Below are 12,500 nucleotides of genomic sequence, written 5' to 3'. Positions count from 1 at the left end.
GATGGTAAAACCAATTAATTGATAACTATGATAATAATGATGATGATGATAGTAATAACGATGATGGTGGTGATATTGGTGGTGGTGGTGGTGGTCGTTGTGGTGGTGGTGATAATGGTGGTGGTTGTCGTTGTGGTGGTGATGGTGGTGATATTGGCGGTGGTCGTTGTGATGGTAGTGATATTGGTGGTGGTTCTGGTAGTAATGATGGCGGTAATTTTGGTTGTTGTTGTTGTTGTTGCTGTTGTTGTTGCTGTTGTTGTTGTTGTTGTTGTTGTTGTTGCTGCTGATGATGATGGTGACGATAATAATGATAATGGTAATGATGATGATGTTGATGATGATGATGAAAAAAGAAATGATAGAAATAATAAAATGATAATAATGATAATAACAATAAAAAGATAATAAAAAATAAGAATATCAGAAATATTGAAGATAATAAAAATAATAAAAACAATAACCATAATATTGACAATAATAATGATAATGATGATGATGATGATGACGATGACGATGATGACGATGATGATGGTGTTGATGATCATGATGGTTTTACTGATAATAATTATGAGGAAAAATAAGGACTGGGTTGATCGTAGAAAAGAGTAACAATTAAAAGTACCAAATTCTGAAGAAAAAAAACGCAATCCAACGTCTAAAACGAAGATCCTATCCTTTACATTCATCATTCATTTTCGAAAGCGTACGCAATCACTGACACGAACCATTACAGGTGAATAATGACTTTGTAAATTTGAAAAAAAAAAAAATCTAACCGGCGATATCTAATGTGACAAATATACTTTGGTAATGACGCTTTTTTTTTTTTTTTTTTATTCCTCCCTTCTGTTTCCCCATCACACACGTCCTCTGGCCTCCTCTGTGGGGCCTGGCACGTCTACAGGCATTCTAGCGGCGTCGCTGGTGGCTGTGGTGGCTGTGGATTGGGCATCAGTGGCGGCTTCAGAAACGAGAAGTGGGAGTAACGGAGAAGGGAGTAGACACGTGGAGTTGTTGTGAAGGAAGATGTAAGCAGGAGTACAAAGACGAGATGAAGCAGGAGGAGGAGGAAGAAGAGGAGGAAGAGGAGTATGTGGAAGAGTAAAAGGAAGAGGAGAAGAGGGAAAGGGAGTGGAGGAAACGAGAAAAGGTAGTAGACTGAGGAAAAGGAGAAAGAGAAATTAATGGAAGAGGACGAATGGAAAAAGAGGAGGAAGAGGAGAGGGAAGAAGAGGAAGTAAAGGAGAAAGAAGAGGAAGTAGATTACGACAAAAATGAGAAAGAGGAAGAGTAAGGAGAGGATAAAGACGAGAAAGAGGAGGCAGTATTCGACGACAAGAGATGAGTGTTAGGATGCGTCCACACTGCACGCGGTTTGCTTAGAGGGTAGAGGGATGCCTAGCGGGTCAGAGGCAAGAACAAACACATGTTATCTAATACGAGTGGCCATACCGGACGCAGGTAACGGATAAGCCTGGAGGGAAGCCGCTACCCGCGTCCGGTGTGGCCACTCGTATTAGATAACATGCGTTTGTTCTTGCTTCTGACCCGCTAGGCATCCCGGGGACTATAACAAGGGTAAGAAGACAAAAACAAATAGAAGAACAAAGATAAAGGCAAGACAGAAGAACACAGGCACAAAGAACAAAAGAACAAGAATGAAGAAAACTAAGAAAAAATTAACAAGGAAAAATAGAAATGAGAAGAGAGGAAGGAGGATAATGAGAAGACACTAAGTTTAAACACAAAGAAGGAAAGCAAAGTAATTAGACGAAAATAAAAAAATAAAGAGTAGAATGGACGGGAAAAGTTAACACGAAAGATGATAAAGAGAAAGAAGGTGGAAAGGAAGAAAAAGATGTAAAAAAAGAGAAAATGAAGTCAAGGAGTGGAATAAGCAATACGAAAAATTATTTCAGGAAAAAATGAAAAATAGAAAAGAATTGAAGAGGAAGGAAAGGAGGAGTAGGGGAAAGGAGAAGAGAATATAGAAAGAAAAAACAAAGGAACGTTTTGGGAGGTTAGTTCTTTCGACTGTGGAGTTTTACTTTGTTGAATAAAATCAAATGACAGCAGTGTAAACAAACACTGTACATGAAAAACGCAGCACAATGGTAAATCCCTTCAACCCGGATCCATGCCTGATGTGAATAAAATGGCCTAACATAAGGACAAAACCAAAATACATTTGTATATCACTAAGACAAAAGAGCTGTCTGGATTACAGAACATCATAACATTCTCTTCCACGTTCCCTCCCCGTCTCCCTCACATCAGTTTTTAACTACCCTTAATCTTACCCCTACTTCTACTCGTAACCCTGACACTTAACCCCTATCTCTACCTCTACCCCTAAACCTAGCCCTACCAATAGTCCTCTCCTATACTATTCCTACCCTTTATCCCTTCCCCTATCCCTACATCTATCCTTACCCCTAAAAATAACCCTAAACTAATCCTTTCCCATACTACTCCTACCCCTTACCCATACGCTTACCCATAACCTTACCCCAACTCCTACCTTTTGCCTTAATAACCTTACCCAAATTACAACTGCTTTCTTTTCCCATTTTCATTCCCATCTTCTAAAGAAGTCCTATTCTTCCCTCTCTCCCTTCTTCTCCTTGACCTCCTCTTCCACTTCCTTCTATTCCTTTTCCTCCCCTCCTTCACTTATTCTTTTATCTTTACTTTCTTCTTACTCACGCTCTACCTCTTCCTTCCTCTATTCTTGTCTTTTAGCTTTCCCTCTTTTTCTTCTTTTTCTTTTTCTTCTTATTCTCCCTTCTCCTGTTCTTTCTTTAACTACTGTTCTTCTTACCATTAATTTAGTTGTTCCTCTTCATATATATATGTATATATATATATATAAATATATATATATATATATATATATATATATATATATATATATATGCATGTAGAATTAAATACGACAGCATTCTGACAATTGTTAAACTTTTTCTTAATGTTTTCTATTTGTCTTATCAACTTTTTTCCAGTTGTAGGGTGAGCTGATACAAGTTCTCCAAAGTTTTCCATTTAATATTCTCGAGCTTTCGTCTTCAAAGAGACATCATCAGGATTGACAAAATTTCTGCAATAATGAATACAAATAAGGATTGCAGAAATTTTGTCAATCCTGATGATGTCTCTTTGAAGACGAAAGCTCGAGAATATCAAATGGAAAACTTTGGAGAACTTGTATCAGCTCACCCTACAACTGGAAAAAAGTTGATAAGACAAATAGAAAACATTAATAAAAAGTTTAACAATTGTCAGAATGCTGTCGTATTTAATTCTACATGCATCAAAGAAAACCTGCTTCCTTACTTCACGAATACATATATATATGTATGTATATATATGTATGTATATATATATATGTATATATACACATATGTATATGCATATATATACATATATATACTCTTACTTTCATTGTGTCTTCAGCCACCCATGTCTTCCTGAGCATCCTATCACAAAGACACACAGAATCCCCCATATGCTCTAAAACGTCGCGACATCTTCGTTTTCCCACGATGTAAATGACAAACCATTTCTTCAAGCCACTAGTTCCTTGAAAAATCACTTTGACTTGCAATAGTCTTTGAGGAACCGTTACTCCACATAAAACATCCTTCTAAAAGAAACTTTAACCTCCAAAACTCCCTTTTTTACAAAGAACCTCCAAAGCTCTCCTTTTCTCCAAAGAGTCCACGTTCCTCAATTGCCTCCAAAAGCAACCCCCCTCCTTCCTCACCTCCCAAGAATCTTCGATCTCCTTCGGTCTTATATCAACACAACAACCTCTCTTACGCGGGTCCTACACAATCAATATTATTGCGCAATATTCCGTATAGTACAATATCACTAATAGTGTAGCAATGGTATTTGATGTCTTCAATATATTGTGTCATTTTTTGATGTTTACAATATATTTTGTCAGTCTTCAATACCATCCCTACACCGCCAATAATATTGTAGAATACGGAATATTGCGCAATAATAATGATCGTCCAGGTGCCGCTTTAAGCCACCTCCTTTTGGGATCCGCCACACTTCTTTGTTTTCCAAAGCCCACGTGACTCCTGGAAACATTTTCCAGTGTCGCCATTTGACCACACTGCTTGACCACAACACGTCCACCGCCACAGTCCCGCCTTGGCCAAATCAGCTGCTACATCTCCGCGCAAGAAGGAGGACAGGAGATACAATGATAAATAGGAAATACAAGAGTGGTAAAAGGAAAAAAAAGGACCAAAAAATAATGAAAATTAATGGTGAGTTTAAAGTATATGAGAATGAGCACCTGTTTTTGAAACACTGCTTGCATTTGCTGCATCATGGCTCGCTCCTCCTCTTTTCCTGCAACATAAGCAACATTTGCAACATACACTTGAGGAGGTCCACTCAGGGACGACGGGGAGGAGGAGGAGGAGGAGAAGAAAGGAGGAAAGGTACGAGTTTATCATCACTTGACTGCCCTAGGAAAGCCACGTAGAGCACATTATGTGAAGGTGGGAGAAACAAATGGTTAATTACCTTTGTATTAGACATACTATTAAGCCTACACATAAGAATGCAAATAGAATAAAATAACTGAAGCAGAGGTGTATTCTTAAACAATTAAAATTATATAAATTATATATGTAACCATACAAATATGTGTATGAATACATATATACGTGTGTGTGTGTGTGTGTGTGTGTGTGTGTGTGTGTGTGTGTGTGTGTGTGTCTGTATCTATTTAGTTGTGTGTGTGTTTTATGCGTGTGTGCGTTTGTCTTTGTGTGTGTGTGTGCGTTTTTTGTGTGCGTGTGTGTGTGTAAATGTATATGTTTAAGTGCGTACGTTATTATATAGATGTATACACACACAGTATACATATATATATACATATATATATATATATATATATATATAGTCATACATACATATATATACATATATATTCATACAAACATATATATATATATATATATATATATATATATATACGTACATATATATATATATTTATATATATATATATATATACATATATTCATTCATCTGTATACATACACATACATATACATACACACACACACTTATGTATATATATATATATATATATATATATATATATATATATATACATATATATATATATATATATATATATATATATATAGCTATATATATAGGTATATATATGTATATATATACATACATATATATATATATATATATACATATAAATATATACATATATATATATATATATACACACATATATATTATATATATGTATATATATATATATATATATATATATATATATATATATACATACATACACGTGTGTATGTATATATATATATATATATATATATATATATATATATACATATATATACACACACATTAGCGATGATATATTTGTGTATATATAAAAGTCTACGTAAATCACTCGGACGAGAGAGTCAAGAGACACGTTTTCGATTTCTACCTTCTCGAAGCTATGTCCTGCTGTTCTTCGTATAGATTGTTATACGTGATTTATTCATTCATATAATCCGCATGTATTTGTGTTTAATGTATTTTTTCCACCTCTGTATGTTTCTTCCCCTCTCTCCCTCTCTCTCTCTCTGTCTCTCTCTCCCCACTCTCTTTCCTCTCTCTTTCACTCTCCTCTCTCTTTTTCTCTCCTCTCTCTTTTTCTCTCTTCTCTCTCTTTCCTTTTGAAGGGTGAGAAATGAGTCGTCAAACCATGAAAATACAAAGGAAATGTATCTTTTTATCTTTCATTTCTCTCCACGCTAAGAAATTCATGACTGTTATTTCACCGTCTGACAGGATATTTCAATGTCCAATTTGTCCTCACTATCTAAGCAATATCTAAACACTTCGATAAACATCATTGATTCAATACAGTGCCGAAAGTCAACAGAATTAGACATTGTTATCTATATATGATGATGACAATTCCGTTTTACGTGACGAAATTCCACCCTATCAGGAGACTAAGACAATACACCCTTACAGAGGACTTTGTAGCGTAAAATTTAATGAGCCATGCCCTTGCTCCAACTCGCCGGTGGCAGAGTTCGAACCGCCATCACCTTGACCTCCGCCGCAGGTAGCGACGCCCTAACCCGCTCGCTTGTATAATTATCGAAATCCCTCCCTGGGATTCAGGCGTCAGAACATAAAAACATTAAAATGAAGGAGACAGCAAGAGACCATAAGGCCTACACTAGGCAGTTCCATGTCCATGACCACCTGTCATCCCCATCCATAAAGTTGTCTAACCGTTTCTTAAAACAACCGATAGTTTCAGAGCTCACTACATGGTTACTAAGTCTACTCCATTTCGTTGACCACCCTATTGGTAAACCAATTCTTGCCTTGCATCTATACTCTAAGAGTCTAAGGAGATCTCACGGTCCTTGTAGTGCAAATGTATAATGGACAAGTATTGTACATAGGACTTTAATTGGCCTAATTAACCTTCCTAACATGTAGTTAAGCGCGGCGAAGAGAGGAAGAACGACGACGCGACGTGACGTCTCGTGAATCAAGGAGGGTTGCCCATGCTGTGTCTCTTGTCTCAGGTTCCGAGTGAGGTACGCAAACTATACAAATGATCCATCAGTGTCATTTAACCACGATATTCGTGGTTATCCAGCCCTTTTAATTCGGTGGAACACCTTACAGATCTATCACAAACTTAGACGATTATCGTAACTAACACCACAGTCGGACGAAAGAAAGAGTTGAGCAAGCAAAACTATTTATTTCGATTGCTAACTGCAACCCTCTTCAGTAGAACCATAAAGAGTTGAGTTAGCGAAACTATATACTTCGATTGCTAACTGCAATCCTCTTCTGTAAAACCAAACTGAGCTGAGTAAGCAAAACTACATATTTCGATTGCTAACTGCAACCCTCTTCAGTAGTACCGACTGTGGTGTTAGTTGTGATTTACAAATGTGTCACTACATTTCTCACTAGTGATTTAGACGATTATATTCAACTACGGGCCGGATCTTCAGTCTAAACGATGGCGTTAGACTAAAACCCAATTACTCCAAAAAAACATCCTCCTCCACCTAAATTACTATAAGTAGTCATGGAATCACCGCAATATCTGTTCAGTGAGTCACCGAATTAAAAGAGTATGTGATATGAACACCTCTGTATGTTGATCCTAACAACAGGTAGTGGTAATGTGTGAAGGAAGAAATTATAATCATTACTGGATAACGATAACAAACAATAGGTGATCACATGAGATATAGGAAAATACGATATATATATATATATATATATATATATATATATATATATATATATATGCATATCTATATATAAATTTGTGTATATGCATATATACATGTATGTATATATACACATGTATACATATACATTCATTTATATGAATACATATATATGCAGTATATGTATACATAAACATGTATATGTCTACCTATACGTATGTACATATGCGCATACATATATATATGCATATACTTATACATATGCATATACATACACAAACATATGAACACAGACATGTATCTGATTAGACAAACAGCTGGTTGACATCAGGAACAGTAGCCGCACTTCCACGGTCACCGCTGCTGGTCTAATACTCACCGATTCCTTTTGCTTGCAGCATCTCGAGGAGCTTCTTGATGCTTTCGTCCCGAGCCGCTAACGTCTGTTTCTGAGTCTCGATACGGAGTTCCAACTCCTGTGGGAAGAGAAAGGGGTAGGATGTTGTCAATGGATCTTATCTTATTTGATCTTATCTTATTTTATCCTATCTGATTTTATTTCGTTTTATCTTATTTTATTTTATTTTGTTTTATCTTGTTTTATTATCTTATTCTATTTTATTTTGTCTTTTATTATTATTATTATTATTATTATTATTATTATTATTATTATTATTATTATTATTATTATTATTATTATTATTATTATCATTTTTTACAAGTGGGTGATTATCCTACTTTCTTATGCTGCTTTCTTATTTCGGCTGAATTTGTTCATAGGTTATTGTGATTACTTTTTGTATCGTGACTAATATAAGTGACTTTATCCTTATTACTAAGATGAATATCATTATTATGGTTACTATTATTTCTTTTTTCATATATCATTGTTGTCGTTATAATTATCATACTAAATATCATCACCTTTTTTATTGTTATTACTCTTACTGTTATCTCTATCATCATCATCATCATCATCATTATTATTATTATTATCAACATTATTATTAAAAATATTAATGTCTCCTACTGTGATTCGAATCCTCGCCTGAGCTTCTTGCTTATTATAAGACGAAGGTCGTACCCTCGTGTCACGACGACCCTTCAAAAATGGAACTAATTAGTTCACGGCCTGGTCGTTCCAGTATATACTGTATTATATCAAATCCTTTATGCAGGCTAGTCTTCCGATAAGTTTTTGTGTCATGACATAATTCCATATGTCATAATGACAAAAATTTTGATGTCAATAATCATATCAATATTATTAGTATTATCATTTTAATATTAATATCAATATTATCATTACTACTATTATTATTTGTTATCAATGTTATTACTATTATTATAATTCATGCCATTATCGTGAATTTCCGCTCTGATAATTTTTCTTTTTTTTTTCTTCCGTTGGAGGCGAGTTCCCTGTGTCAATTTCCCACACTTTTTTTTAATTTCTCTTTATGTCTCTACCTTTTCCACCAATTTTTACCTGAACGCTGTATTAACGTTTTCCTTTTGTGTGTGTGAGATGAAAAATAAAGGGTTATGAAATGAGGTGAGAAATAGTAGCTGAGGGAGAAAAGGAGTAGAAGTTGAATAGTAGAAAGAGGTGATGGAGGAGGAGGAGGGGAAGAGGGGAAGAAAGGGGCATGGTGGCCAGTAAATGCTATGTTTACAAAGTGGCTGACACACACACACACACACACACACACACACACACACACACACACACACACACACACACACACGTATATATATGTATACATATATACATATGTAATATATATATATATACATATATATATACATATATATATACATATATATATATACATGCATATATACAGTATATATATTTTTTTCTAAACTCGAAAACAGCCGAGACAGCGATTGCTGCAGGGCGTTGTCTGCGAAAGAAGAGGGGGGGGGGAGACATTGCGCTAGAATGATGGAACATTGTATACCAAGAATGGCAATGAATAGACGACTTGGTGTAATTGTCACTTGGGAAGATCAAAGGACAGATAGGTTGATGGCGGTGGGGACGATATGCTCCAATTTGCTCCTGACTTTCAAAACTGGAAAGGCATGAGGATATAAGAAGAACTTCAGAATGAAGGAGACTGCAAGAGACCATAAGGCCTACACTAGAGAGAGAAAGCCCTGGAGACGCAGAGTGATGGGACTACAGTCCTGATACCCAATGGAGTAAGGGCCTGTTCACACTAGCGGTTTCAACCGCGGCTGTTCAATTACAACGTAAGTCAATGGACGCGTTCACACACAGCAGAGCAGTTCTTCTTTGACTATGCGGTACCGCCGTGGTTTCCGCGCGGTTCAAACCGGTAGTGTAAATAGGGTCTAAGACATACATGGCTTCAGTAACTGAATCAGTCTAGTTTCCCAGCTAGATTTGTATCACTGATCCATGCCACTTTTTTTTGCTAATAGATTTTTTTTTATTAATTTATTCACTTAACTACTTTATATGTTTATTATATATAAATAGGTATAATAAAACTTTTTTAGATCTGAGGGAGTATGGTGTATTGCAAAAGGTTAATCGCGAATGAGTTAAGAAAAGGTATGAATACCATACTTGACAAATTACTTATTCCAACATCTCTGGATATCACCATCTGAACATGGAAAGCTAATAATGATTTCTCCCACTACCACTTCCTTATTATTTCATCACATTACATTCACCAAATCCTGATTTAGAGTGAAATATATAAGAAAACAAACCAAAGTAAATATTGACGCTTAGCGATGTTGCGTTGGAAAGCACTTTCTCATTACTTTACTACATGACATTCACCAAACCCAGCTTTAGAATATTAGATATAACAAAAAAAAGTAAACATTGAAGGTTAGCGATGTTGCGTTGGAAGGCGTTGGGGTTATTAAAGGAGATAGGACAGTTGTACGAGCGTACTCTGTCTCACTGCGGAGGGGAAGGACACACCAGGCTCCGTTCGACTTAGACAAAAATCTCCTCTCGACTATCCCTCTCACCCGAAGTGAGCTCACAATAATGTCTCAAGACCTCGACTGAAGGCCCAATGAGATCATATCTGTTGGTGTGAAGGACGAAAATGGTATAGGATTGCCCTTCCAACTCGACCTTAGAGCTCTAAATATGGTCCGGTGTCCCTCAATGGGGTCCAACGTCAGTGTGTCGGATATGAACTAGGTTGTAAACGAAAATTTAAAAGGCGGGGGTGTTTCGGAAAACGTGTCATGTGAAGGGGTGACTTTAAACTACATACAAATTCTCTGCTTGTTTGTGTATACATGTATACATATACAATCATTCCCTTTGTTGTTCACATAGTTACACGTCTAATTATTCTTGTTATTCTGCCTTCCTTCTATGCCTCGTTTTTACCATCCTCACCTTTTCTCATTCTATTCTCATATACTTCGCTTCAGCCTTTCTTCTTCTTGTTCCCCCTCCTTCTCGTTCTACTCCTCTTCCTCTTATTTTCTTCTTCTACTCCTCTTTTCCGATACTCCTCCTACTTTTCTACTTCCCTTATTTCTTTTCCTAATCTCTTCTTTCTCTTTTCTTCTTCTGCTACGGCTCTTTTACTTTCACCTCCTGTTCCTCCTCCAATTCTTCCTCCTCACCTTATCTTTTTCGTCTCCTTCTTCATTCCCTTCTCTCCTCTTTATCCTTTTCTTTATCAACTTTCAATCATCATTATCCAACTTGGTAGCTTACTTCTCATTACACGGAGCGAGTGTTTAGGGAATACGTTTCGATGCGGGACACAATCAATTTTCTTTCCAGAATCCAAATACAATAACTTCTTTGTCTGAGACGGCTACATTGTAAAGATAGAAATTAACAGTGGGAAAGCCTTTGTGTCTGAAACTAAACTTACTGACATCTTTCAGGATGTTAATTTTCATGTGATGTTCAGTGGGATCCCTTAAGATTGTTCATCTTTCTTCCTGTGACATATTCAAGATTCTCACCAAATGATGTGAATTTGAACAGCTGGGAGACGACCTCGCTTACAATATTCTAGACTTCCCTAAGTCTACAATTCACCAATGTGTCTAATATTCGTATTCTAGGTTTAACTTATCTTCGTCATTCTGCTTCTCAATATACGACGCAAATATGATTTGACATTTGGAGATTCGAAAAATATGAAATTGTAACCAAAGTCGTTTCTATTCAAACGAACTCGTCTGAGTCGCGTAGGTGTGACAGTCGATTAATGCTTGCGCCGCAGTTTGTGGATTTAACTTTTTACTTTTTCGAGATTAAAGGAGGAGATGTGTTGATCAAGACGTGCAGATATGAGGAATGGAACCAAGAGAATGGAAGGAGGTGGCACAGGATCGACAGACATGGCGAGACGTTTCAAAATCTGTTATGGTTTACCAAGGGGCCTGAAAACCAGCGGAGTTAGTAAGATATTATACAAATAGTATTTACTAGTCTCCATTCACTGGGTACGTCCCCGTTCGTTGTTTTTTTTTTCAAAGAATTTCTACTGCAATAACACATTCCTGTTTTTGATTTTCCTAAATCTTCTTGACTGCCAACTAGCTGTCAGTCCCCAGTTTAACTTTCTGCTTATCTTTTTTTTTTTTTTTTTTTTTAGTTTATGTTGGTCAAGAATTCCCTTTTGGGAGTTTCGTTAATGAACACGATACTAAAATAAAAGTTTGAGATAACACACATACATTTATTCGAATGTCTGAGTTAATTGCCGGTAGATTTTAATGGGCATTTATGATCTTTAGTAGCCTTTAACGTATGAAGTGTATATGCAAAATCATTCCATAATTTCATTAAGTTTTTTTCATTTTCTTTAATTTCATAGCAAACGAGATTTACAAAAAATGAATAAAAATATGAATAAATAAATAAATAAATAAATAAAATGAAAAATCTCGTGGTCCATAACTAGGCCTGTATATAACAAAATAAATACACAAACGCTATGGAATTTTGTGATTTCATTATATCTTTTCATTTTCTTTAAGTTCATAGCAAAGGAGATTTACAAAAAATAAATAAAAATATGAAATAAATAAATAAATAAATGAAATGAAAAATCTCGTGGAGATTTACAAAAAATAAATAAAAATATGAATAAATAAATAAATAAATAGATAAAATGAAAAACCTCGTGGTCCATAATATATAATATATAACAAAATAAATACACAAACGCTATGGAATTTTGTGCTGAAAGGTTTGAGAGGACA

The 12,500-nt window shown here is 35.6% G+C and overlaps 1 protein-coding gene across 17 annotated transcripts in view; it reads right to left on the bottom strand.

Moving 5' to 3' along the window:
* Positions 1-12,500, bottom strand: part of brp (ELKS/RAB6-interacting/CAST family member bruchpilot) — a 696,927-nt gene that overhangs the window by 182,805 nt on the left and 501,622 nt on the right. For 8 of the 17 annotated variants that reach the window (XM_076211499.1, XM_076211480.1, XM_076211488.1 and 5 more), the window contains 2 exons: positions 8,299-8,370; positions 7,648-7,744 (listed from right to left, as the gene is read on the bottom strand). In XM_076211499.1, the coding sequence (XP_076067614.1) occupies positions 7,648-7,744; positions 8,299-8,370 (169 nt within the window). Of the gene's footprint in view, positions 1-4,315; positions 4,372-7,647; positions 7,745-8,298; positions 8,371-12,500 lie in introns of all 17 variants that reach the window. The other 9 variants (XM_076211493.1, XM_076211495.1, XM_076211496.1 and 6 more) reach the window with 3 other exon arrangements.

The sequence above is a fragment of the Oratosquilla oratoria genome, chromosome 28, assembly GCF_046742065.1.
Source record: "Oratosquilla oratoria isolate Oo_2021 chromosome 28, ASM4674206v1, whole genome shotgun sequence".
Lineage (NCBI taxonomy): Eukaryota > Metazoa > Arthropoda > Malacostraca > Stomatopoda > Squillidae > Oratosquilla > Oratosquilla oratoria.
This window is presented reverse-complemented; position numbering and strand designations above follow the sequence as displayed.